Here is a 23,472-nt window from a genome sequence, read left to right on the forward strand (position 1 = left end):
AATATTTATTTCGGGTCTATATTAAATTATTTATTGTGTAGAGTATATAAACAGAATAGAAGATCATTCAATAAACGAAATTCACCCATCACATAAACTCTCGGGCATTGTGGAAAAGTACTACAAACACCTTCAGATTGCATGTGTTGATTATATCGATTAGCGGAACGATTATATCAACTAACAAACCAATTTAATTAAGCAAAGTGGTAACGAGAAACTCATAATGCTCTATTCATTTTTAACCATTTGAGTTTGTCTCGTCCAAAGCGAAACATGTCCCAGTCGATGCCGTCGGTTAAGCCGTTGCTGCTCCAATTCCAGCAGCTGTTTGCCTTATCAAAATTTGTGGGTGTCCTGCCCCAGGATTTGACACAGTTTCGAACTAAGAATGTTCTCGAAAAGTCGCGCAATGGAATGTTCTATATGATTGGTCTTTTGATAATTTATGTGGTGCTTTACATATGGTTAATAATAGCGTTTGGTGAAGATGATCCCGCCGTAAAGGCATCGCAGAGTGAGTGAAATGGAGAATAGATAATGTATCTATCTGTCATTCAAAATGTTAATTCCTATTTCGGAAAATTGTCTTTTCCGAGTCACTTCGTCACTATGCATTTTCTACATTTTAGGCACTTTGACGTTTGTTATTGGCTTGTTTTTGACCCATATTGGTCTTATTATGATGGCCACCGATCAGATAACTGCGCTTTTCAATCAAGGACAATTGGGTGACCTCTACGAACGCCTACGCGTAGTGGATGAACGCCTCTATAGGGAGCAGTGTCTGGTTGATAATAGCTACATAGCAAAACGCATTCGTGTAATGATCATTATGACCGTCATTTTTGAGCTTTTCATACTGGTGTCCACATACATAAAGCTGGTGGATTATACGCAATGGTTATCGCTGCTCTGGATAGTCTCGGTAGTGCCGACTTTTGTCAATACTCTGGACAAGATTTGGTTTGCAGTATCGCTATACGCACTGAAGGAACGTTTCGAAGCGATAAATTCCTCGCTAGAGGATCTGGTTACCGAACACGAAAAACACAAAGCTTTTTTGGCTAGAGATGACGATGGCAATGATACAGCTGGGAATCAAACTGCAGATAGTTCCGAATCGCAGCCGCCGCAGTATGACGCAAATCTGGAGTACTTGTACAAGGAACTGGGCGGCATTGATATTGGATCGCTGAGAGGCTCGGGCAGCAAAAGCAGGAATAGGGTGGCACCAAGTAAGTAATGCGTCGAATATTTACTAGTTCTCTTGCTGATATTAATTGAATATTAGTTGCCCATTCGCTGAACTCCTTTGGCGAGCGCATTCCTCGCAAGCCGCATCAAATTAATCCAAATCAAATGATGAACATGGCACACGAGAGTGAATTGAGCAATGCGACCAAGGTGGAGGAGAAACTGAACAATCTGTGTCAAGTGCACGACGAGATCTGCGAAATAGGCAAGGCAATGAACGGCCTCTGGAGTTATCCGATTCTTTCGCTTATGGCCTATGGATTCTTAATATTTACGGCACAGCTGTATTTTCTATATTGCGCTACTCGTTCCCAATCGATACCTCCATTGTTCCGGTCCGCTAAGGATCCGCTTATTACGGTTATCATTCTTGTATACACTTCGGGCAAGTGCATTTATTTGATTTACTTGAGCTGGAAAACATCGCTGGCCTCGAAACGCACTGGGATTAGTTTGCACAAGTGCGGCGTGGTGGCTGATGATAATTTGATATACGAGATTGTGAACCACTTGTCGCTAAAGCTGCTAAATCATTCGGTGGACTTCTCGGCCTGCGGCTTCTTCACACTGGACATGGAAACATTGTATGGCGTTAGTGGTGGCATCACAAGCTACCTTATTATCCTCATACAATTTAATTTGGCGGCCCAGCAGGCTAAGGAAGCCTTACAGTCGTTTAACAGCTTTAATGAGACCGCTGGCTTGGTGGGTTCTGCCACCGAATTTTTCAATACCAGCTCCACACTGTATAATCTGGAGACCACCACAATGATGACGCCATCGAATTACTAAAACTTATATCTTTATATTATTCTTAGAACTAATTTACATTTGGAGAACAATTACGAGCACTTTTGCGCACCTTTGATGCTTAAATATTTGAATCGAGCACACATTCAATAAAGATCACGTTGCAGTCAAAGACTTGTATTGAATGCGCGCCTCATCCAGCTCCTTCAGGAGTTGCTTGAAAGTTTCATTGCTGCCATCGTAGTCCAAAATGGCTACACAGGAAATCTGTGCGCGCTTATGTAGTGAATAGGACAATTCACGACGCATCAGCGAGAAGCAGTAGGGCACATTTTGCTCCTGGCAAACGGTTTTTAATTCATCTATCGTCTCATCAAGGCCACCTTCAAGGTTGAATGGTTAAAAACTCACAAGATTTGTCAGTATTATATTTCATACCTGGACCTGGACACTGCTCACAGTCTGGTGCTAGCAGCAGCAATTTTACTTTGTGTATCCGCAGCCTGGACAATGATTCTCGAAATCCCACAACCAGTCGAAGATGTGCACGCGCTTTGATTTCGTTGTTGGCATAGGCACGCTTCTGGAAACGTTCCAGGTCATTGAGCAGCAGACCCGACAGCTCTTTGAGTTTTGCCGTCGTGCAGTTGTCACAATAGCTAAATAAATAAGTTTATAAATACATATTGAATGCATTTAAAGAAAAACAACAGCTGTAGACGCTCACCTTCGAAACCGTCGGGAATGTATTTTATGGGCTTGCGGCTTTGACTTCGTCTTCAACTCTGTTTCATTTATCGACAGGTTCTTTAAGTCGGTGATTAGTTCCAATGTGTTTGGCTCCACATTAAGCAAGGGAGAGCTCTGAACTGCAACTGAAACATTATTTTCCACACTTGTTTCACTAATCGAGTTAAGGCCAACGGACATTGAACTGAATGCCTTCTGGAGTGCCTCCACCCATTGTGGATCCTCATCAGTACTCTGCTTCCAAATGCGATAGTTTTTTATGATGCGCTTAAGGCGAGCCACACGATTTTTGGGATGCAGACGCGTTTTTCCCTTGCGCTTGGTTTGCAGAGTGACGCAGTTTCTCGCAATGATTGTGTGTGGGCGTTTCAGTTTGTTTACCTTTTTGTGTTGTTCGCGGGGCACAATTAGAAAGTCGAGGAGTGAACATTGTTGCTTGTTTTTATGCTTATTCTTGTATTTGGCACTATGTAGAATCTTTGGCGTTGTGTTCTCATTTCCCTTTTTTAAATTTTTAAATGTATTCTGATCTATTATATTAAGTTTATCCGAACTTCGTGCCATTTTAAGTGTCTGTTTTGCTGCACTTGCACTATTTTTTGGAATAAACACAAATTCGATATCGATAAGTGTTGATAAATTTAATTCATTTTTCCAACTGAATCTGGTCACACTAATTACTGATTTATATTTTTAAAAAACCAATTCGGTTGTCCAATTAATTTATCATTATAAATAATTATATATTGCTTTCAATTAACAGAGTTTGAGGATTCTTTTAAATATTTACTAATTGACTTATTGGCTAATAACATTTAGTAAAACTAGTTTTGCCTTAAAAATATCAGATAAAATAAATCCATCTTGCTTACATCTTACCCAATACTTATATGCTAAATAGTTTTACGGTCATGTTTTTAGTAAGATTCTAGCACAGTGAGCACAGATCTTTAAAAATCATAACTTTATACTACTCTCGATGGCAATGTGCATTTCATTGAACTGCCTGAGATGGGACAAGATTAGATCGCGTTCCTTCACAAATATCTCCCAGTATTTTAAGTATTGACTAACGTGTTGCAACACCAATTTTCCAGCAAAGTCCAGACAACTGCGCGCATGCCGCATACGCCGCCGACAGCTGGCCAGCACTAAGCGTAACTGCTGCTCCGGTTCCAACTGTGCAAGAATAAAGGACATTATGTTTGCCGTATCCGCGCGTGCATCAATTGGAAACAGCGCAGATTCGATGGGTCGAGATTGGGGAAACACAAACAATGCTGGCGTCTCCGGCATGGTAAGCTCCCACGGCAAATCATTTGCTTGGCTATCGAACCGTATAAAATTCAGTTCGGGACTGCGCAACAGAGCTGCCACCTGCATCAGCTCCAGTGACATGACGGCAGACAAGGCGCAATCCGGTCGATGGATTAGCACCACATTAGTCGCATTAGGTCGCTGCAGTGCCTCCAACAGCAACTGGCGATTGTATGTATGTACGTACGATGTCTGCCGGCTGGGAACGACAGGGACCAAAACAGAGTTCCTCTGCAGTCGTGGCAGCTGCCTGGCATAGAACTGCTTAATGAACTCCTTGAGTGCTAGATAGGAAAACGGCTGATGCTGCGGCATGACATGCAACGATTCTGCGGCGGCGTCCACAATAAAAACCTGCACAGCAGACGTATCTCTTTTGCGTTGCTGTTGGTATTGTTGATCGATGCCCAGCTGCTGCAGAAAGTCACGATATTTCGTCGCATCGAAGAGCACCACGGCGAGGGATCGATTCTGCGACAAATGCTCTGTCGAATGCTGCCACAACAACTGACCATATTTGCTGACCAGCTTAGCGATGCCAATCTTTAAGGCAGGTGTTCCTTGCTGAGCGTGCGTGTGCGCTAAGCAGCGATTGCGTGTGTGCAGCGCCAGCAGCTGTCGTGCCTCCGTCTCCAAGTGGTTGACGTGGGTGTGCTGGGACCATAGATAATTTAGATAGGCATTTATGTTGTAGTAGTTGGCCAGCGTGGTTGCATTGAGTTGTAATCCTCGATAGCTATGCTTGCCTAGCTGCTCACCTCCATAAAGTTCTCTAGGCATTTGCAATAGCGACCATTTACGCAACTTACTCGACTCCTGCAGCTCCCGCAGCCAATACTGCTCACAGTCTACGTTCTCCTTGCGTGCCAGCTCATCGCCCACGACTAGCGACTGCTGATGCAGCCGTATGCCCAGCGCCAGCACGGGCATGTGACGTGCTTTGATTGCAATCTTCACTGGCGTGCCATAACCAGCTGCCTGAAGCGGATTAACTTTGGGGCGCACCCAATGCAGTATCTCCATGGGCTGCCACCCATTTGCATTTGTTATGTTGTAACTATGCAGGCCGTGACGATTATCGATGACCACCAGTTGTGGCAGCGTTAATTGCTTTACTTTAAGCATTTGCTTTGCGCTTTTTCCAAATGTAACCGCATAGCGTACATTACGCTCCGGATCATATTCCAGCCAATGCAAAGCGGTCGCCACAAAACGCCTGTAGGCCAGGCTATCTGCCGAGTCCAGCAGGGCCAAGACAACGGCATCAGAGATCTTCCAAAGAGCGCCCAGCTCAACTGTGCTGTGAACACGATCGATGGGTTGTATCAGGTTGTTCAGAAATCTCGTCAGATCCTCGAAATGCCAGGCGCCCTGATACTGCAGCCTCACATGTCGTCCATAATTTACCATCAACGTGGGCCATTTATCCGGATATCCGCCATTAGCTGCCATGCCGGGGAGCTGTCGATGTGTGCGACTGCAGTTGCACTGCATGTGCCAGCAATCGATGGCACCGAAGGAGGCGTAATCCTTGTAGTAATGCGCCACTCCATCGTACACCAAACGGGCCTGTCTGGCATCGCTCGACCACGACACGTAGTAAAACATGAGAGACATCTCACCTGATGACCCCACTTCGGCTCGAACCTGTGGCACGCTGCGTGTGGGGCACTCGCTTATTGCTGCTTGGGTGAACGGCAGTAGGCCTATACCGATCCAAATGTAATATAGTAAAGTCATTCTGATAATATAGCAGGTGGGTGCCTAATTTAGTATTGAATTCAACAACGGCAACAGACACAGAAAACAGCTGATGTGACAAAGTGACCGTTTTTGCTTGGATATTCGCAACCGTGTGCTTGAACGCTTTGCAGCACTGTTTGCATCCTTTCGCATTGATGCCGCTACTTTCGTCTGCGCAAGCCGTTTGTTGTTTAACTCAATAATTACAGAATGCAGGGCTCGGACGCTATCTGGCAGGATCTTGGGTGAGCGATTTCTAAGTAAATAAAATTAATTATCCAAGTTTATTATGAAAATATCTTGCTGCTCAGGATATAATTTGTTTTAGCATTAGCAGCGGAATCACCATCGCTCAGATCTTAACAGTTTCGATCTCGAATACTCTAATATCTAGACCTTAAATTGTTTAATATTGGTTCGCATATACCCTATATTATAATCCTATAATCCTTATAGTAATAATTTTGTTTCATTTTTAAAAATTTTAGACGCCGACAGCGCATGGAACATTTACTTAAGACAGGCCACTTGTCGGATTGTAGTTTCGTAGTTTATGACGACGATGGCAACAAGACCCTGCTTAAGTGTCACAAATTTGTGCTGATGAGGTGCGTATATTGCTATTATATATATTCACATTAAATAGCTAATACAAATAAATCTGTAGTGTTTCGCCTGTTTTTGAGCGTATGTTTGCGGGCGACTTCGAGGAAGCAAACATTCCGGAAAATATTGTTCTTGATGATGTCTTGGGACACGATTTTAAAAAATTTTTGGATTATCTATACTTAAATGACAACGAGCGACTGGAGTCCTATGATTTGCGGACACTCCAAACGTTAATATATCTGAGCAAAAAGTTTATGGTTTCATCTCTCACTACCAATTGTTTTTATGTGATCAAACGGCGCTTGGCCACTGGCTTGGATGTGAATTTGACAATTGATTTGTTTGAATATAGTCACCAAATCGAAAACGAAGATTTAATTAATAGCATTAAAAAGGTAAATACTGCTATAAATTATGCCAAATCCAGTCAAAAATTGTAAACTACTATTTCAGAAATTTCGATCGAATCCGTTATCGTACATTGATACTGCTGCCGTCTATGATCTTACCTCAGATGTCTTTTTAAAGTTTATGGAGAACTTGATTACTTGTGTGGCGGACAAGCTGCGCCTCAGTGTAATCGATCGTTATTGCAAAATGCACGGATTACTCGATAGTACACTTGCCGAAGATCAAAGTGAAGATTGTTTGAAGCCAAATGACAGAGCGCTAGAAACAAATGAGAATAAAAAAAAGGAGGACATGTGCAAGAATTATGAAAATGGAAGCAATGTGTATGAAGAGAAAGATACGTCTGTTAAGCAAATGGATAATAATCAATACATATATAGACTATTAAAAACCATAAAATTTACATCGATGTCTTCATATGATTTTTGCGCTGGACCAGGTGAATCCAACTTACTAACAGTTGAAAAGAAGTACGAATTGCTGTCTTCCATTTGCATTGCTGAATATAAAATGAAATTGTTTGCAAATGCAAAATATTAATCCGATTATATCAAAAGGTTCCATTTTTGTTTTATGTTTAAAATTAAAAGTTCTGAGCACCTGTAACTATGGAGTTCAGATGCACATTATTTATTGAAAAGTACACTTTATTTATTTGTCAAAATGGTATAAGGGTATAAATACAAATGTATAGGTTTGCATAGTTTTAAAATATGTTCGTTTAAATTGTGCATACAAAATTGACATGTTTTAAATCTGAATCGATTCAGTTTGGAATATAATTGATTATATACTGATTACATCGGTTACCAAAAGGGTACATACTTATTAAGGAGCAATCTTACAATACTAGAAGACACTTGGACGGCAAACATTTCTTAATGAGATTTTTCAATGTAGAAGGCACGAATTTCTTTTCTTTGTTTGTTATGAATGATTGAAAGGCTGTTTGAAATTAATTTTAATTAAATGTAGTAGGCACTTTGTACTGCGTATTTAAATAAATTGTGTACTTTAGCAGACACAATTACATTTTTGTTTGGTGCCAGTGAAAAGTTAGTAGTAGTAAAAAACGAATCTTATGATAAGTATGGTTAGTTGTTGTGGATGTGTTTAAAAAGCTTCTCGCGAATAATGTATTTGAAATGGCGATATGTATCAGGCATAACTAATTTCATGCTCATAGGTCTTCTCCCGCATATCATAATTATCGGGCAGAGCATGATGACGCAGCCCGCAGAGGCGCGGACCCCAACGTAGCATGACAATAATGACGCCTACAACGAAGAGGGCCACGGCAGCAACGGCGGGATATAGAAAGTATAAAGCCATTTCTGCTTAGATGTCGCTCTCGCGCTTCTGTAGCTCAACGTATTCTTCGCGCTGGCGCTGTTGATGTAATGTACGACCCTGTGGACGTGGTGGACGCTGATGATGCGGCTGATGTACAGGCTCTAAATCGTCAACGGATACGACGACGTCGTCGGAGAACACTTGCTGGTGTGTCGTGGGCTGCAAATGGGGAAAATGTAACATTCTCTTGAGGCACAGCAATGTATTTCACATCTTACATGTAAACGATCGAAATAGGATGCGTCTTTGAGCTCAGTAAAGTCTAGCGGTGGTTGCTTGTGTGGCGTCGAAGACCAAATGGAAACTAGCCAACGATTGCCTGTATGCCTGTCTTGCCAGTACTTGCGATGCTTGGAGCAGCAGCCCAAAATAATATTTAATATGATTATCGAGCCGAGGACAACAGTGCAAATGGCAATGGTCACATAAAACGGCTTATAGCTGCCGTAGATGGGACCAGTAAAATATGGATTATTTATGTACGCTGTACGCTCCTCTTCGATTGTGGACATAGTCTGGACAGGGTCTGTGCTTTATTTACTTTTGAGTGTGTTTTCAAAGCTGCCAATGACTAATGCAGTCGCTGGCCCTTTTTCTCTATTAGCCACAATATATTCCTTCCACAAAACCGAATTGTCTGCAAATGGAAGGAAACAATAAGACAATAAGAAACGTTGACTACACCACGTTATATTCAACCCCAATAAATTCGGTTCAATTCCGTTTACTTTTAATCCGTCATATTGGGCGTGGCATCGAGTGCCGCGTTGCCTTTTCTCTTGTTTTCTTTAATTTCTTCCACTTACCATTTGCGCTTAATAAAAGTCAACTGCAAAAGGAATTGGACACACTTTAATTCACCTTTAAGCGATGTATATGTGTTTATAATTAACAGTTCAATTGTTTTCTGATAGCTGCAATAAAAACAACGCCCAAGCCTGGCTCACAATTTAGCTAAATTATCGATTCTCAAGATACACTGCTGTCAGCCATCGATGCTTGAGTTTAACTATCGATAAGTATTTATCGTGTTATTTACACTTTGGGTGCGCATTTGAACCAAGTTTTTATTTTAGCAATTATAAATGGCATTCAGAAACTTCGAAATTCTATAACTTTGTCAGAATCGAACCTATAATTAAGCTCAAGATCAATTTGCTTAGTGCTTTTACTCTATGTTGAACATAATTTTTATATTTGCAAGGAAAATGTAAATGTACTCTTGTAATTAAAAATCATGTTTTATTTGATTTGAAACAGTATAAATAAAGAAATCTTGTTACACCTTGTCTATCGTAAGCACCAAAATCACCCTGCCGGCTAGCCATCGGCTCAGGTTGGGATCGAGCTGACGAACGCCTCCCGGTGGGACGCAGGAAGTGCGAGGATTTCGTCAGTGTAGAGGAAACGGAATTGCAGGCAAGACGATATATTGGTACTTACGATATGTCTGGTAGCAAACAATAACCAACGAGACCCATTTTCAAACTATTCAATAGCCAAAATGGAGCAATTTTTACTGGTCGTAAGTCAGAAAATTGTCATTCTGCGTAAAATGACGCGCGAAAGCACGTCCATCATCTGTCGGCGTACTAAATGCAATGCGATCACGGGATATTTCAATGCCCAACACCGTGTGAGATTGCACAGCGCGGAGCAATTTACTGGCGATCCCCTTCCGACGTTGAAATGGTGAGACCCAAATGCGCGACAGTCCACAACTAAAAGAACGAACAACATTAAAGTTTTTAACCGATACGGAAGACATCTATGCAGCACTTACCTGGCCTCAAAAGTCTCCTCACTAAAGTAGTCGGTGCCATCGACTTGAATAAAGCGATGAGCCCGCTCCAGTGGCTGGACAAGGCACACACCAACGATTTGCTGCTTGCGCACGGCAAAGTAGGCAACAAATGTCTTTGGCACAATATACGAGGAGTAGCCCAGTTCCTTATCAACCACACCAATAAGATCTCTGAGACGCTGCAAGCGGGCAGCTGGCGCTAGTTCATTTAGCCTCACAATGCGTCCATCGGCCGCCCAGTCCGGATAGACGGCCACAATGTCCTCATCTATCCAGCCCTTGAAACGTAACACATTCACAGAATCGTGATATTCACGATGCAATTGCTCCTCCTCGGGCTCGTGGACGGTATATACTAATCCACACTGCTGACACTGGCGGGCACCAAAGGCCTTTTGCCCGGCATCGATTTGGAACTGATTGGCACCACTGGCAACAGCCATCAAACGTGCTCTGGCATCCAATTTGCGACGAGTTGCCTTTTGTTGCAACGGTTGCAGACGCTGTGTGAATATGGGAAACAATGTGACCGCCGTTTGGTCAGTGGCCGGAGGTTGTTCAGTGGCCGATGTTGGCTCAGTTGCTGGAGCTAGCTCAGTGGCCGAAGGTGACTCAGTGGCCGGTGTAGGCTCAGTAGCCGCAGGCGGCTTTTCGGAAGGCGTCTCCTTATTAACTATTACATTGTCGCACTCAGGTACTTGCAGCTCTTGCTGCTCCGCATTGACCACCTTATAGAGATGATCGACAATGCGCGCGGCCTCCTCCTGATGATTTTCTGGATCAGCTATGAATATTTCAAAGTTGTCATCTGTGCAAATGTTGTTAGTGATTAAAAACTCGAGCAGCAACGTTTGCTGTTCGATAATTGCGGGATCGTTCGTCTGATAGGGTAATTGCTGACGATACTTTGCATAAGGATCTGGCGGCAACGTCACCTGCTCCATTTTCACACTGGGCATTGGCGTCGATTGTGGCGCTGATTCAACTGATGGTGCTGATTCAACAATCTCATCTACAACGGTATCATCCATATTACGTATTATCGCATCCACGGTGGCCTGCTCCGCTGAGAATATCGTTGCCGATTTGACGCGCACTTGTCGCTGCCTCTTCACCGGGGCCTCCACCAATGAAATCTTGCCCTGGCTGACAGTGGCACGTATATTCCCCGTTATCCGTACCTCCATGCAGGTGCTACTGCGCCGTCCGGACTTAAAAAATTTGCGCTTGCTCAAGTCCTCGGCGTCCGCCTTTGGAGAAGTATCTGCTTCATGACGGATTAATGGAATAACCGGTTCCAGCTCCATGGCCGTAGAAATCGAATTCGTTTCACACAACTCGTCATCGCTGAGATCGGAAAAGTCGTTTGTTGTCGACGAGGCTGAAAGTGATAAGGCTTCCTTGCTGTTATTATTATTATTATTATCGTTGTTGTTGTCGTCGTCTAAGGCCATAGTGCTTAGGGGCTTGGCCATTTTAATGGGATCCTTGGCGCGGCGCATCGTTTCGTGCACCTCCTCCACCTTGGCACGTTCTTCCCGCTTGTTAGTAATCAACAGGCGAAGCTTCTCATTGCGCAATGAGCTCAAAATGTCGTCAAAATTTGTAACTCCACCGTAGGGACGTTGTGGCTTGCGAATCTTGTGAGCCACGCCCCTATTAATGCCCAGCCTTGGACGAGATGTGGGCGAAATAACCCTTGATCTAGCGGCACGTTGCTGCTGGCTTTTGCGTGCTGATTGGGATTGTGATGCGGCTGATTGGCGCTGAGCAGCGCGAGAGGTGGCAGCGTGCGAATAAAACGCCACTGTTGGAATACATTCACTTTGCATCTTGCGCTGCTTGCACTGAGGTGACTCCGGTGAGGACTCAACTGTTCTGATATCCGTTAACTTGTGGGAACGCTTAGTTGCTTGACAAGGAGTGGGAGATTTATCAGTGTCCGAGTCTACGTTGGATTTTCGTGTTTTAGGCGTCCGTGGACTAGAATTATGGCTTGTGGAGGTGCTACTTGTGCTGTTGATGCGCATTGTGGTGTTAAACAAATGAGGCAATTGCTCATCCGAACCCACGGATACACCAGAGCCACGTGTCGTGGATGCGATCTTGTTTTCCTTATTTGTCTCGGGTGAACTGCTGGTGCTACTGCGCAGCATACGCATTCCATGTCCCTCTCTCTTGGCACCTTTATCAAACAGATTCCGCACATTAGTTGGCATCTCAGCGTCTCTGGTATATTTATGTTGGTGTCTAGGTTTCAGAGGAGTTAAGCCCAGCAGTGGATCCTCAACATCAGCATCGTCATCTACCTGATCTAGTATACAGCTGCGACTACGAAACAATTGTTTCTTGCGCTCCGAAAGACGAGGCGTGGCGATGCGAGTGGATCGTGCTGCATGTCCCGTTGGGGTTTCCATAACTCTTAGTTTAATAACAATTAACAATTATATTTCCCGCTTTTTTAATAAGAGCGCTAATTCAGAATGCCAGTGCTGTCAAAGACACGAATGATGAGTCCCTGAAATTAAACATATCGATAAATGATAAAATTTATATCGTAAATTATTTCCATCACTTTTTAGGGGAGTTCCACCAAAACATTTTAGTAATATTATACAAATGTGTAAGTAAAAAGCGTAGCTGTTTTTATTCCAAATATGTTTTATGATACTTTGGAAAAGTAACTTCAATTCAAGTTTTATGCCACTCTTAGCAATTAGTTGAGGCTCTTACTTCTATCGACAACTGCAGTGAAATCGATAACAGCTCTGGCATATACACACAAAAATCGTTTTTCTGCTGAGCAGTTGAGAACGTAGCAGTTTGCTTGAGTTAATGGGGAAAAGAACAAAAACTACAATTTAAGCCTTATTTTTGTGTCGCACAAGCAGTTCACAGGTAAGAAGTTATTAAATTTTTGAAGATATTTACAATTGAAGTCGCCGTCCTGCCGCAACTAAACTACGGTTTCGCCTAGTCGCCGTCGCTGTCGCCGCCATCTTGTCTTTGTATATATTGTGTGGAAATGGAAATAATTTTTCACGCGCTTGTGCATGTGTATAGATACTACTAGAGTTTAAATGGATCGCGTTCACACATTTGTTCTTGGTTTTTTTTTGTTTGATATAATTTGCTTCGACTTAATTGCTCTGCTGAACTACTCAAAATCAAAATGAAAAATTGCCATGCTTCTTCTTCTTCCACTTTGAGGTCGCGGTCGCCGTCGTCGTCGCTGTCTCCGTCGCTCCTCGAAGCTGCCGCTGAGTCAAATAACGCGTTAAAATACAAAAGCAAAACAAACCAAAACACGGACACGAGAATCGCTCGCGTACGTACGTAACGCAGACAAGCTTCCCGAAGATATTCATATAACGCAAGAACCGTGGACGACGCCGTAGCCGAACCCGCCGCCGTGATGCCCGGAGCCGGCACGTTCAAGTTGTTCATCGGTAATCTCGATGAGAAGACGCAGGCAACCGAATTGCGTGCGCTATTCGAAAAATACGGTACTGTCGTCGAATGCGATGTGGTGAAGAACTATGGGTTCGTTCATATGGAAACCGAACAACAGGGTCGCGATGCCATACAGAACTTGAACGGTTACGTTTTGAACGATAATGCCATCAAGGTGGAGGCCGCCAAAAGCCGACGCGCCCCAAATACGCCGACAACAAAAATCTTCGTTGGGAATTTAACCGACAAAACGCGAGCGCCGGAGGTGCGCGAACTGTTTCAGAAATACGGCACCGTCGTCGAGTGCGACATTGTGCGAAACTATGGTTTCGTCCATTTGGATTGTGTCGGTGATGTGCAGGATGCTATCAAGGAATTGAACGGTCGCGTTGTCGATGGCCAGCCGCTCAAGGTGCAGGTCTCCACCAGTCGTGTGCGCCCCAAGCCGGGCATGGGCGATCCGGAGCAGTGTTATCGTTGCGGCCGTTCCGGTCATTGGTCGAAAGAATGTCCGCGCTGGACAGGCACCGGTGGACGCGAGCCACCACCACCTCTAAGCGCCGGTGGCTACAGAGATCGCATGTACAGTCGTGATCCGTATCCGCCACCACCGCCGCCATTCCTGCGTGATCGCATTATGGACGGCTTTAGGGTAAATGCGAACAACAAACACACAATTTTGCTAATCTCGACAGGTCGCTTAAGAGAGTTAACTGCTTGAAGATTACAAATCAAAGATCAATTTTACCAACATTAAATATTCACATTTTTCGAAAGTTTTAAAAATCCAAATTAGACTTAAATACTTATTGAGTTCTTTTGGCGATTCCAAAGCACAGTTCTTAATTTTAAACGCTTAAGCGCAATTCATGTAATCCGGAAACTTATTCTTATTCTTCAGATCTTTAAACAGTTAAGCTTCAAAACGACTCGCCGCAAATACCCTAAAAACGTATCTAAACTGAAACCATTGAAGGTGCGATAATCTGTTACCTATTAATATGCGAACTGCCTTTCTTTGTACAACTATAGGATTACGATTACTATGATCGACGTTTCGAGGATTCACGCGATCTGTACGAGCGTCGCTATCAATCATCACGAATGCGTGATTTCCCACCGCCGCCAATTTCGCGTCGTGAGCCGATGCCGTTGCCCCCACAGCTGAGCGGCAGTCTGCGCTCCTGCAGCGTTTCACGTGGCTATGATACCATGTTCAGTCGGCGTTCACCACCGCCGCCACGCAGCAGCAATGGCATGAGTCGTTACGGGTAATTGTTTATTGCTTATCTTTGACAATGAACTTGTAATTCTGATACTTATCTGTATGGCTTAGCTCACCGACACCGCATGGCTATGAGGACTTCAGTCGTGACTCTTTCGATGAGCGCATGATTTCGTCGCGCGGCATGCGCGGCCCATCGCCTCCAGGACGTCGTTATGCGCCCTACTGAGATGAGTTTTATTATAACGGCAGCAGCTGAGTGACAGCGGCTGCTTTGGGTGGTGCATTTGCGGCAACTGCACCACAGTTTCTACCCATTTACAACTATAACGCTTCCCGCGGTCAACCATGTTGGCTTCTTTATTGGCCGCCAGCGCACCATCCTCAACATCAGCAACTGCAGCAGTTGCCGTTTTTACGTATGTGGCTGCCACCGCTTTGGTAGACAGTAAAAAGGAGATCAACAAAAAAAAAAAACATAATCATAGAGTCCATTCTAGGCATCCCTATCATACTATTCATAAATAATCTAGTATTTCTGACTGATAGTGATTGTAACAATGTAACGAGTGTGTGGCATTGTGACAAAGATTGCGTCGCATATTATCGTTCGTTGCATATCACTATTTCATCAAAGAAGTTAATTTTTAAACGAAGAAAATGTAATAGACATTTTTATTGGATTTGAGCGTTTATATTCCAATAAAATTTAATAAGCATCAATATTTGTTTGTGCTTTTGTGGAGAAATCAATAACTGTTTGATTGATAAAAGTCTGTATCAAAAATATACATATTTGTATGTAACTGTAATTGTTAAATTACTATCTAAAAATTCATATAGAATGTGTAGCGTACGGGGGGCAGTCATTCAGCTATTGCTGGAACACACGAAGACACTATGCCTGGGATTGTGTGGGTTGTATTTGTATCGCCTTCGACGCCGTTAGAAGTTTGTCCACTTCTTCGATCTTGGACGCAATTGGCTCATTGCCATTGCTCTTATTCAGCTCCTTCATCTCCACCGATGGCTTCTCGAAGTTTGGTGGTATAAGTACACGGCTGAAAGGATTACAATGGAGATGATTTAACGATTAACGTTGAGAGTTGAACAATAACTGAGAGCTACTTACTTGCTGCAGAGCAACCAAATCATAGAAATTAACATCATAATCGATGTAAAACCGAATGTCCAATAGGTGCCTAGCCGTGTGTAGATCAAGCCAACGAAAACGGGACCCATGACACGGGACAAGCAGCCCGCGCCGGTCAGCATGCCCATCCAGACGCCTTGTGGTCTCGGGCCAAGCACCTTGGAGAATATCGTCTGTATTAGCGTAACGCCGATGGGATAACCCACCGATGTTAGTGCAAATCCAATAATGAACTGAGTTAATGTCAGGGCTGGCAAATCGGGGCACCAGTCCTGCGATGGCGGACAACCCAAATAGATGGGATCCTGGTTGGTTAAATTGGCGCTGGCATTATAAGCTACGGCCAGCTTAGGCGGATCTGGTCCCCAGGGTATATATAGTAGACGACCCACGACCATCAGCGAGAAGCCACCCCAGATGAGCACATAACGCTCCGCAAACATTCTGCACAGCGGTCCAATAAGCACAAAGGTGACCAACGAAATGATGGCTGCAATTGCCATAAACATTCCCATGTAGTAGAGGGCCTCATTATTTGTCCAGGCAAACATATCCATGGTGAGTGACGTGCCCAAGCTGCAAGGAGATAATAGATGCCGCTTGTGGGCAAATTTGAGATTCGAGTGTTTTGAGAACTTACGTCTCCAACAGCACAAAGTTAAAGACGAGCACAAAGAATGCCACAATCAGCGTCCAGGCGGAATAATAATTTGGTTTTATGGCCTTCCACGTGTCGCGCTCCGAGGTGCCGCCCTGCATCACCATAATCTCTCGAGCCGCAATTTTATGTTCCTGTAATGAGACTTGTTAAAGTGAGAACAAAGGTGATGGACTCTGAATCTTAAGTTACCTCGAATATGCCCGGCAAAAACATCACAAAGTTGGACATGCTCATCAACACATTGATCCATCCGGAGGCGGTATACATGTTAATGTGCATGTTGTCGCCAAACAACGCTAAACCACCGCGGCCCAGAGGCGTCACCAGTGCTTGCAGACCAGGACCAATGATGAAGCCCAGCACCTGGGCTAGTGAGACCATGGAGACGGCGTGGGTGCGTTCGCTGAGACGCGTCGCTGCCGACAAATAGGAACGGCACAGGGCAATGTTTGCCGAGCTGACACCGATAAGGAAACGCGAGGCCAGCATCCAGTACTTAACATTATCCACGAGCTCCAAGGAGGAATATACCCCGCTGGCCAGTGTGAATAGGGCCAGCGAGAGGAGCAGTGGTATGCGAATTTTGCCCAATTTGTTGCCCCACCAACCAAAGATGGGACTGAAGATCATTTGGCCCAATGGATTGGCTGCCACAATCAGACCCATAAACTCTTTGCCCGCACTGGGATCTAGCTACAAAATGCCTTGCGTTAAATAAATGAATATATGTGACACATATGAACTTATAAAGGTCGCGCACCTCGTTGAGGAATGGCCAAATTCCAGTTAATATGATGCTAAAGCCCAGCGCCATTAGGAACATAGTAAAGTAAATGATCCGCACGGAGCGCCAGCGTTGTGTATATTCCTCCACCGTTTCCAGATCATCATCAAGCTCGGCGGGCAGCCCTCTGGTTGCCATGCGTGCGCGAATCTTGCGCCACGCCTCCATGATATACTTGTGGACGCACTTGAAGTTTGTGTATTTCCCTATCTTTACTGATTCTGGCACATGCTACGAACAATGAAGAGAATTTCTTGTGTCCATGATAATAAGTCGTTGTTGTTGATGAAATATGAGATATGGGATGTATGTATCTTGTTAGGCCCGGGCTTATCTGCTGAAACAGTAGTTGGTCAATTTAGTTATACACTAAATACATAAATCAACACTTTACCTATCCCTATAACTAATTCACCTATTGTCATTTTTAAGAGGTTGCCATTCTGCCAGGCAAGGGAATAATAGAAAACATGTCGAAATTTAAAGTGCTAGTGACACTACACTATTCACATGATGTATTTATTCTAGTTTAAAAAAAGGTTTATATGTGAACACTTTTGAAAAATCAGTGATGTGCTTTTTTAATTCCAATTTCATACATATTTTGTTAATGGTTAACACGAAATTGAGTCACTTTTTCAATTATATGTAGATCGTAGCAAATTTCCATAAATAGCACAAAAAATAAAAATAAACGTACTTATTTTGTTCATTTTGTTATTTAAGAACTGCGTACAGGGTATTAATCAGGCTGTACTGTTTTCACGTTTGGACAAAGCACATTCACATTAAGCACTTAACCCTCCTTCTGTCCATTTAGTCACAATTGTGGCAGAATCACCGCTTGCTGGTAAATAAATGCCGATCTCTCAGCTGTTTTGTTTTGTTCTATTTTTTTATCGTCAAATTAATACGACTGCTTATCGCGTCCAACTCGTTAGCACAAGCAGCTGAACGTGTGTGTGTGTGTGCTATGGGTTAATGTGCTTCGCTGTGTGTTGGTTATCTTTTATCGCTTAGCCATGCGAGAAACTTTAGTAGTATGCTAAAAACAACCAAGCCCTAACATTTTATTACATGACTCTTTACAATGCCAATATTTGCGCACTGCAATTCTGACTTTTAAATTTGGGTTTAGATTAGATGAGATATTCCATATATTTCATTAATTAGTGCATGGAACATACGTACAGTGTCTCGCAGTTCAACTGGAACAGGCCTAGCAAAATATTTAAAGTGCTTTAACTTTTAAAAAAAAAAAAAAAAAAAAAAAATTTAAATACCAATTTTTTTTTTTTTTTTTTACTTTTGAAAAAAAAAAATTATTTTTTTTTAAAAAAAAAAAAAAAAAAAAAAAAAAAAAAAAAATTATATTAGGCGTATAAAAAATTAAATAAGGATTTTAATATTTTTTATAAAAAACTTTTCCCCTTTAAAAAACCCTAACCAATTTTTTTTTTAAAAAAAAAAAATTTTTCTTTTTTTTTTTTTTTTTTTTTTTTTCCCTTTCCAAAAAAAAATTTTTTTATTTTTTTTTTTTTTATATATTTAATTGTACATTTATGCTTTATATACATATTTTTTGTTGTTCAATTTCCGACGCCGGCTTCCGGGAAAAAACCCCCAACCCCAAACCCCCCCCCCCCCTTTTTTTCTTTTTCCCTTTTATTTTTGGGCCCCCCCCCAATTTTGGGGCTCCCCCCCCAAATTACCCCCCCCCCCCCAAAAAAAAATTTTAATTTTACCCAAATAAAAAAAATAACTTTTCCCCAAAACCCCAAACCTCTTCCAAATTGGTTTTTTTAAAACCCCCCCCAACCCCTTTTTTTTTTTTTATTAAAAAATCCCTTTTCCCTTGTTCCTCAAAAATTAAAATTTTTTTTCCCCACCCCCCCCCCCAATTTCCCCCCCCCCCCCTTTCCCCCCCCCCCCCCCCCCCCCTTTAAATTTTTTTTTAGACCAAAAATTTTTTTTTTTCCTTTTTTTTTCTCCCCCCCCCCCCCCCCCCTTTTTGTGAAAAACTTTTTTGTTTCCCTTCCCCCCCCCCCCCCCCCCCCCCCTCCCCCCCCCAAAACCCCAAAAAAAATTATAAAAAATTTAAATTAACAAATTTTATATTTTTTTATTTTATAAAAAAAAAATAAAACAAAAAAAATTTATTTTAATATTTTTTTTTTTTTTTTAATTTTTCCCCCCTTCATAATACCTTTTTTGTGGTTTTACAAAAAAAAAAAAAAAAAAAAAAAAAAAAAAAAAAAAAAAAATAAAATTATAAAAAAAAAAAAAAAAAAAAAAAAAAAAAAAAAAATTTTTTACACCACAAAAAAACAAAAAAAAAAAAAAAAAAAAAAAAAAAAAAAAAAAAAAAAAAAATAAAAAAAAAAACAAACCAACCCATAAAAAAAAACCCAATTTATTTATTTAAAAAAAAAAAATATTTATATAAAATAATTAAATAAAAAATTTTTTTTTAAATTTTAAAAAAAATAAAAAAATTTTTTTATTTAAAAAAAATAATTTTTTTTATTTTCCTTTTTAATTTAAAAAAAAAAAAAAAAAATTTTTTTTTTTTTTTTTTTTTTTTTTTTATTAAACCAATTGTCAGATGCATTGATTTACACTTTAATTGACGAACAAATTTCAATTAACTCTTTTATGGAAGCAGCTATAGCTATGAATATGAATACAAAGTATTTCGAAGCCTAGCCTAGTTTCGGATTGTATTCTTGGTGCTTTTACGTACAACTATATTTACACATATGTATTTATTTATATACATTGTATCTTTGTCGCATTTACTTCATTGTTTTTATTTTTGTTTTGTTACTACACAGACAGGCACACTTGAAGATACACACACGTTTGTATATGTGTATGATTATGGTCATCATCTCTTGGTGGCGAACACCATCAAAACAAGTGGGGCTAACACACAAGCAGCCGAGCGATACGGCGATGTGCCTGTTTTTCTTTTGTTGTTGTTGTAATTTGTTGCACTTTGTAACGTTACATATACACACATTTAAACACATACAAGCTTATTCACAAGAGAAAGAAAATTTCTCTCTCTTTGTGGCTCGCGCTTAGTACTGATTTGTATTTTCTTTACTCCATATTACCAAATTGTTAGCTACCTGCTGAGACACTGCTGAAACGTCGCCAAACAAGTCTATTTCGATCAACGGCTGAAGGCACACTGCTCAGCGCAGCTGATCAGCTCAACTGGAGACCGTTGACATCTACGGCCAACGTTTGAGTGAGATGTCGTTTTCTCGCTCTCTTCTCTTGTGTTGGCTTCGATTAATGGCGATCCCTAAAAGTATGCACTACGGTTATTGTTTTGTGCGTTTTTGCAGTTGCAGCTGGAATGCATGCAGCACAAAACACTGAAAACTGTTTTAGATTTCATGCAGCTAAAATGTTGAATTTTGGGTATATTGTTTTAAGGTATGACCTTATTATAATATACGAAACTAAACAGCATTAACAAAAAACAAAGATTCGTTAATTAAACACGCCAAATTCGATTGGATAGTTTAAATTTTTAATACATTTAAGGGAAATTACAAAATTGCCAAAGGAAGACACTTATTTTCTAAAGCCCAAAATACATAGACTTATATACAGTCATCCCATGCATACTTAAAAATATAAAACAGTGTTAAATGAGATACCCCAAGTTAATAGCCAATCGCATATATTAGTGTCCACGCAAACGCCTCAAGCGTTGCTGACGCAGCCAGGGCAGGAGCAGACCACCAGGTGCGAGTGGAGCGGCGGGCAGGGTAAGAGGAGCAAGTGTAACGGCACTAGCAGCTGGAGCGGCGTGTTCATCCCGATCTTTAGCATTGATGCGACGTCGGCTTAACTGCTTCTTATCCTTGCGCTTGATTTTCTTCGGGAGGACATCGTTCATAATATTCAGACTGAAGACATCGCCGTTGTTTTCGTCGGCGGCCAAATGACTTACCGTATCCTGAAGCACGCGAGGAATACGCTCCACTACCTGAAGCGCATCACGGATCGGACGTATATCTGGCCCTGGCTTACGGGCTTTAGTCTCAGACTCCTCCTCCTCAATGGAAACGGGTCGTATTCTCCGGCTTTTCTTTGCATTTCTTGAGCTTTGAGAGTCGTAATTGAGCTGATGACGCTTGAACAATGGAGCCGGTCGATTGAGACGTGGCTGCTCTAGGAACCAGGGTTCCCGAAGTGGCCTTGGTATTGGATCTACTGCCTGACGCTTGAATGCGGCAGCCTTTGCCTCGCGCTGCTTTTGACGGTGGCCCAAGGGTGACGGACGCACCAGCGAACTGGCGAAATCATTGAACCATTCCAGATGATCCACGGAACGTTTATGACGTCCAAGCTCCGATATCTTTGCCTTTGTCTCTGGTGTCTCCAGAGCGTTCAAGGACAAAGCAGCTCGCTTTCCACCCGAAGAAGAGGACGACGATGGCTTGTAGATGATAATTGTGGAGCGACGATTACGTGTGCTCTTGGGGTCAACAGCACTTCTGGTGACCATCTCCCGCTTCTGCTCGAACTGCTGGGCGTTGCGCACGAAGCGATTGTTGCTGGGTCCCTGGATAAGGATCTTGAAGGGTGTGTTCAGGGTGCGCGCATTCACCTGCATGGTGTGAATGCATTCCGTATCGGAGTTTTCGTTGTTGCACTCGCAGATGCACTCCTCTCCGCAGTAGAATCCCAGGCAGCCGCAATGCTCACAGAGCGCCTTACAATTCCGTTCATGCTTGTGCTCCACCAGGGGATTATCGTAGCGGGACGTCGAAGCTGGTGCTGCTGTCGAGGTCGTTGTTGTCACACCAGAGGCGGAAGTGACGCTTAATTGGGTAACCAGCACCAATACCATCAATAGAATGGCACAAGTGGAGTAAATTATATTCTGTCTATCCCGTTGCATTGTGTATTGTGTGTACTCCGCTCGTACCTGTCCAATTGGGTTTTGGCTGTGCATTGGCGACACTCTGTGGATTTTATACGCTGACTGGGTGAAATCGTAGACGCTATTTTAGTTTTTCACAGCTACCGCTTCGTGACTGTCAGTCGAATTTTGATTGTGATTTGTTTTGCTTTGCTGTTCGCCGGAATTTTATGCTGACACCGTCTGATCTTGAGACATTTTCGATTGAGCACATATGCACAATTGTTTATTAATACAAGTATTTAAGCTGCTTCCATTTTAGGGTCAGCTTAGACATGCGTACTAATTTCTTAAATTTAATCGACCAAGGTCGAATTCTTGCACTTGAACTTTCTACACACATGAAATACTTTGTTATAGAATTTATTACAAAAAACCAACTAAACAACTGTCATAAAGAAATTTTGTTTTCGATTCAGCGGCGCTTTCCCTTGCCCTTTTTGCCTCCGCCACCGCCACCGGCACCACCAGAGGCGGCAGCTCCACTCGTTTGTGGTTGTGGCTGCAGCTCATTCGGTTTGTTCTGTCGCGTTTTCAGCTGCGGTATTTTGCTGGCCACATGCTGCATGATTGACTCGCGCGTGGGGAACTCGCTGCTGCACAGTGTTCCATCCGCGTTGCGTAGCTGGACACGAACACGTCCTCGGAACTGGAGTTCCCTACTCTTCTCGCGGCAGTACTGTTTGTTTTCCACAACAAAATGCATATTGGACACGGAGAGCACATCGCGAATCTCCACATACGTTGGATTGTCGACGCAGTTCTCTTGGGGCAGGCGGCGACCCTCCTGGCGGGTTTTTTTGCTGTTAATATAGGCAGGATATATGCAAATCCATCTGAAAAACAAGAATACAGGTGTTTTTGTTGTGACTGGTTGAGTTCATGCTCTTCTTACCGCTCCACTTCGTTATGTTTCATATTGGGATGCCAATTCATGCGCACGGGCTGGGATGCCGCCATTGTTGGATTGAGTTTCCTCACAAACAAAGCGTTAAAATATTAAAAAGCTTATTTATTTTCCACGCAGGCACCTTGCCTTATTAATTAATTAATCGTTATCGATACTTTTTCAGAATCGCGACAAGAGAAGTGTTGCAAAACTATTTTTAAAAAATTCTATAATTTAATGAATCTTAAGGGTATTCCACGGCTGTATATCACCAGTTACTCATTAAAATACGAAATTATAATACACATAACTCTGTTATGAAAATAACTAAGTATATTTCCACAAGTTTTGATATTTTCTACTTTTAG

General features: G+C 42.3%; 11 protein-coding genes across 12 annotated transcripts; 3 read left to right on the forward strand and 8 right to left on the reverse strand.

Annotated features, from left to right (window-relative positions):
* The first annotated feature begins 276 nt into the window (after positions 1–276).
* Positions 277–2,076, forward strand: LOC6557532 (gustatory receptor for bitter taste 66a). The gene is made up of 3 exons (XM_001983761.2): positions 277–517; positions 633–1,238; positions 1,295–2,076. The coding sequence occupies exons 1-3, from the start codon at positions 277–279 to the stop codon at positions 2,047–2,049; spliced, it is 1,602 nt and encodes a 533-aa protein (XP_001983797.1). The 3' UTR covers positions 2,050–2,076.
* An 82-nt stretch (positions 2,077–2,158) lies between these two features.
* On the reverse strand, positions 2,159–3,338 carry LOC6557384 (selenocysteine insertion sequence-binding protein 2). Its single transcript, XM_032737201.2, has 3 exons — positions 2,735–3,338; positions 2,446–2,666; positions 2,159–2,390 (listed from the first exon to the last, which is right to left on the reverse strand). The coding sequence occupies exons 1-3, from the start codon at positions 3,319–3,321 to the stop codon at positions 2,164–2,166; spliced, it is 1,035 nt and encodes a 344-aa protein (XP_032593092.1). The 5' UTR covers positions 3,322–3,338; the 3' UTR covers positions 2,159–2,163.
* A 155-nt stretch (positions 3,339–3,493) lies between these two features.
* On the reverse strand, positions 3,494–5,844 carry LOC6557485. Its single transcript, XM_001983759.3, has one exon. The coding sequence runs from the start codon at positions 5,812–5,814 to the stop codon at positions 3,715–3,717; it is 2,100 nt and encodes a 699-aa protein (XP_001983795.1). The 5' UTR covers positions 5,815–5,844; the 3' UTR covers positions 3,494–3,714.
* LOC116805693 lies at positions 5,838–7,477 on the forward strand. Of its 2 annotated transcripts, XM_032739319.2 has the most exons (5): positions 5,838–6,062; positions 6,129–6,232; positions 6,306–6,425; positions 6,485–6,821; positions 6,880–7,457. In XM_032739319.2, exons 3-5 carry the CDS (start codon positions 6,319–6,321, stop codon positions 7,375–7,377), a joined length of 942 nt encoding a protein of 313 aa, XP_032595210.1. In that variant the 5' UTR covers positions 5,838–6,062; positions 6,129–6,232; positions 6,306–6,318; the 3' UTR covers positions 7,378–7,457. The 2 variants fall into 2 exon arrangements, with proteins under 2 accessions (XP_032595210.1, XP_032595206.1); XM_032739315.2 differs by lacking the exon at positions 6,129–6,232 and having other exon boundaries at positions 5,872–6,062; positions 6,880–7,477.
* A 518-nt stretch (positions 7,478–7,995) lies between these two features.
* Positions 7,996–8,169, reverse strand: LOC116805696. The gene has a single exon (XM_043215471.1). The coding sequence runs from the start codon at positions 8,167–8,169 to the stop codon at positions 7,996–7,998; it is 174 nt and encodes a 57-aa protein (XP_043071406.1).
* A 6-nt stretch (positions 8,170–8,175) lies between these two features.
* On the reverse strand, positions 8,176–9,201 carry LOC6557508. The gene is made up of 3 exons (XM_001983758.3): positions 8,997–9,201; positions 8,409–8,827; positions 8,176–8,349 (listed from the first exon to the last, which is right to left on the reverse strand). Exons 2-3 carry the CDS (start codon positions 8,700–8,702, stop codon positions 8,176–8,178), a joined length of 468 nt encoding a protein of 155 aa, XP_001983794.1. The 5' UTR covers positions 8,703–8,827; positions 8,997–9,201.
* A 417-nt stretch (positions 9,202–9,618) lies between these two features.
* LOC6557428 (N-acetyltransferase eco) lies at positions 9,619–12,474 on the reverse strand. The gene is made up of 2 exons (XM_001983757.3): positions 9,974–12,474; positions 9,619–9,911 (listed from the first exon to the last, which is right to left on the reverse strand). The coding sequence occupies exons 1-2, from the start codon at positions 12,409–12,411 to the stop codon at positions 9,707–9,709; spliced, it is 2,643 nt and encodes an 880-aa protein (XP_001983793.1). The 5' UTR covers positions 12,412–12,474; the 3' UTR covers positions 9,619–9,706.
* A 272-nt stretch (positions 12,475–12,746) lies between these two features.
* LOC116804997 (RNA-binding protein lark) lies at positions 12,747–15,397 on the forward strand. The gene is made up of 4 exons (XM_032734491.1): positions 12,747–12,892; positions 13,205–14,099; positions 14,480–14,718; positions 14,784–15,397. The coding sequence occupies exons 2-4, from the start codon at positions 13,410–13,412 to the stop codon at positions 14,899–14,901; spliced, it is 1,047 nt and encodes a 348-aa protein (XP_032590382.1). The 5' UTR covers positions 12,747–12,892; positions 13,205–13,409; the 3' UTR covers positions 14,902–15,397.
* LOC6557432 (major facilitator superfamily domain-containing protein 8) lies at positions 15,334–20,462 on the reverse strand. Its single transcript, XM_001983756.2, has 6 exons — positions 20,405–20,462; positions 17,247–17,501; positions 16,676–17,179; positions 16,466–16,617; positions 15,805–16,401; positions 15,334–15,733 (listed from the first exon to the last, which is right to left on the reverse strand). The coding sequence occupies exons 2-6, from the start codon at positions 17,436–17,438 to the stop codon at positions 15,571–15,573; spliced, it is 1,608 nt and encodes a 535-aa protein (XP_001983792.1). The 5' UTR covers positions 17,439–17,501; positions 20,405–20,462; the 3' UTR covers positions 15,334–15,570.
* Positions 20,463–20,792: 330 nt separating this feature from the next.
* Positions 20,793–22,327, reverse strand: LOC6557460. The gene is made up of 2 exons (XM_032742841.2): positions 21,241–22,327; positions 20,793–21,165 (listed from the first exon to the last, which is right to left on the reverse strand). The coding sequence occupies exons 1-2, from the start codon at positions 22,246–22,248 to the stop codon at positions 20,971–20,973; spliced, it is 1,203 nt and encodes a 400-aa protein (XP_032598732.1). The 5' UTR covers positions 22,249–22,327; the 3' UTR covers positions 20,793–20,970.
* A 92-nt stretch (positions 22,328–22,419) lies between these two features.
* LOC6557176 (signal recognition particle 19 kDa protein) lies at positions 22,420–23,269 on the reverse strand. The gene is made up of 2 exons (XM_001983754.3): positions 23,111–23,269; positions 22,420–23,051 (listed from the first exon to the last, which is right to left on the reverse strand). The coding sequence occupies exons 1-2, from the start codon at positions 23,173–23,175 to the stop codon at positions 22,631–22,633; spliced, it is 486 nt and encodes a 161-aa protein (XP_001983790.1). The 5' UTR covers positions 23,176–23,269; the 3' UTR covers positions 22,420–22,630.
* Positions 23,270–23,472: the final 203 nt, after the last annotated feature.

This window comes from Drosophila grimshawi, unplaced genomic scaffold (genome assembly GCF_018153295.1).
Source record: "Drosophila grimshawi isolate 15287-2541.00 unplaced genomic scaffold, ASM1815329v1 contig_44, whole genome shotgun sequence".
NCBI lineage: Eukaryota > Metazoa > Arthropoda > Insecta > Diptera > Drosophilidae > Drosophila > Drosophila grimshawi.

What these genes read in the sequence shown, in the direction of transcription:
- LOC6557532 (XM_001983761.2), top strand. Translation starts at nt 277, where the DNA reads ATGTCCCAGTCGATGCCGTCGGTTAAGCCGTTGCTGCTCCAATTCCAG. An exon ending in CGCCGTAAAGGCATCGCAGA is followed by an intron (nt 518 to 632) that starts GTGAGTGAAATG and finishes TCTACATTTTAG; the next exon opens with GCACTTTGACGTTTGTTATT. An exon ending in CAGGAATAGGGTGGCACCAA is followed by an intron (nt 1,239 to 1,294) that starts GTAAGTAATGCG and finishes ATTGAATATTAG; the next exon opens with TTGCCCATTCGCTGAACTCC.
- LOC6557384 (XM_032737201.2), bottom strand. Translation starts at nt 3,321, where the DNA reads ATGGCACGAAGTTCGGATAAACTTAATATAATAGATCAGAATACATTT. An exon ending in CATTCCCGACGGTTTCGAAG is followed by an intron (nt 2,667 to 2,734) that starts GTGAGCGTCTAC and finishes TTATTTATTTAG; the next exon opens with CTATTGTGACAACTGCACGA. An exon ending in TGAGCAGTGTCCAGGTCCAG is followed by an intron (nt 2,391 to 2,445) that starts GTATGAAATATA and finishes TCAACCTTGAAG; the next exon opens with GTGGCCTTGATGAGACGATA.
- LOC6557485 (XM_001983759.3), bottom strand. Translation starts at nt 5,814, where the DNA reads ATGACTTTACTATATTACATTTGGATCGGTATAGGCCTACTGCCGTTC.
- LOC116805693 (XM_032739315.2), top strand. Translation starts at nt 6,028, where the DNA reads ATGCAGGGCTCGGACGCTATCTGGCAGGATCTTGG. An exon ending in GCTATCTGGCAGGATCTTGG is followed by an intron (nt 6,063 to 6,305) that starts GTGAGCGATTTC and finishes TAAAAATTTTAG; the next exon opens with ACGCCGACAGCGCATGGAAC. An exon ending in CACAAATTTGTGCTGATGAG is followed by an intron (nt 6,426 to 6,484) that starts GTGCGTATATTG and finishes ATAAATCTGTAG; the next exon opens with TGTTTCGCCTGTTTTTGAGC.
- LOC116805696 (XM_043215471.1), bottom strand. Translation starts at nt 8,169, where the DNA reads ATGGCTTTATACTTTCTATATCCCGCCGTTGCTGCCGTGGCCCTCTTC.
- LOC6557508 (XM_001983758.3), bottom strand. Translation starts at nt 8,702, where the DNA reads ATGTCCACAATCGAAGAGGAGCGTACAGCGTACATAAATAATCCATAT. An exon ending in CCTATTTCGATCGTTTACAT is followed by an intron (nt 8,350 to 8,408) that starts GTAAGATGTGAA and finishes CCCCATTTGCAG; the next exon opens with CCCACGACACACCAGCAAGT.
- LOC6557428 (XM_001983757.3), bottom strand. Translation starts at nt 12,411, where the DNA reads ATGGAAACCCCAACGGGACATGCAGCACGATCCACTCGCATCGCCACG. An exon ending in GAGGAGACTTTTGAGGCCAG is followed by an intron (nt 9,912 to 9,973) that starts GTAAGTGCTGCA and finishes TCGTTCTTTTAG; the next exon opens with TTGTGGACTGTCGCGCATTT.
- LOC116804997 (XM_032734491.1), top strand. Translation starts at nt 13,410, where the DNA reads ATGCCCGGAGCCGGCACGTTCAAGTTGTTCATCGGTAATCTCGATGAG. An exon ending in GCATTATGGACGGCTTTAGG is followed by an intron (nt 14,100 to 14,479) that starts GTAAATGCGAAC and finishes GTACAACTATAG; the next exon opens with GATTACGATTACTATGATCG. An exon ending in AATGGCATGAGTCGTTACGG is followed by an intron (nt 14,719 to 14,783) that starts GTAATTGTTTAT and finishes TGTATGGCTTAG; the next exon opens with CTCACCGACACCGCATGGCT.
- LOC6557432 (XM_001983756.2), bottom strand. Translation starts at nt 17,438, where the DNA reads ATGGAGGCGTGGCGCAAGATTCGCGCACGCATGGCAACCAGAGGGCTG. An exon ending in TTTGGCCATTCCTCAACGAG is followed by an intron (nt 17,180 to 17,246) that starts GTGCGCGACCTT and finishes GGCATTTTGTAG; the next exon opens with CTAGATCCCAGTGCGGGCAA. An exon ending in TTTTGCCGGGCATATTCGAG is followed by an intron (nt 16,618 to 16,675) that starts GTAACTTAAGAT and finishes GTCTCATTACAG; the next exon opens with GAACATAAAATTGCGGCTCG.
- LOC6557460 (XM_032742841.2), bottom strand. Translation starts at nt 22,248, where the DNA reads ATGCACAGCCAAAACCCAATTGGACAGGTACGAGCGGAGTACACACAA. An exon ending in CTCGCGTGCTTCAGGATACG is followed by an intron (nt 21,166 to 21,240) that starts GTAAGTCATTTG and finishes GTCCTCCCGAAG; the next exon opens with AAAATCAAGCGCAAGGATAA.
- LOC6557176 (XM_001983754.3), bottom strand. Translation starts at nt 23,175, where the DNA reads ATGGCGGCATCCCAGCCCGTGCGCATGAATTGGCATCCCAATATGAAA. An exon ending in AAACATAACGAAGTGGAGCG is followed by an intron (nt 23,052 to 23,110) that starts GTAAGAAGAGCA and finishes CTTGTTTTTCAG; the next exon opens with ATGGATTTGCATATATCCTG.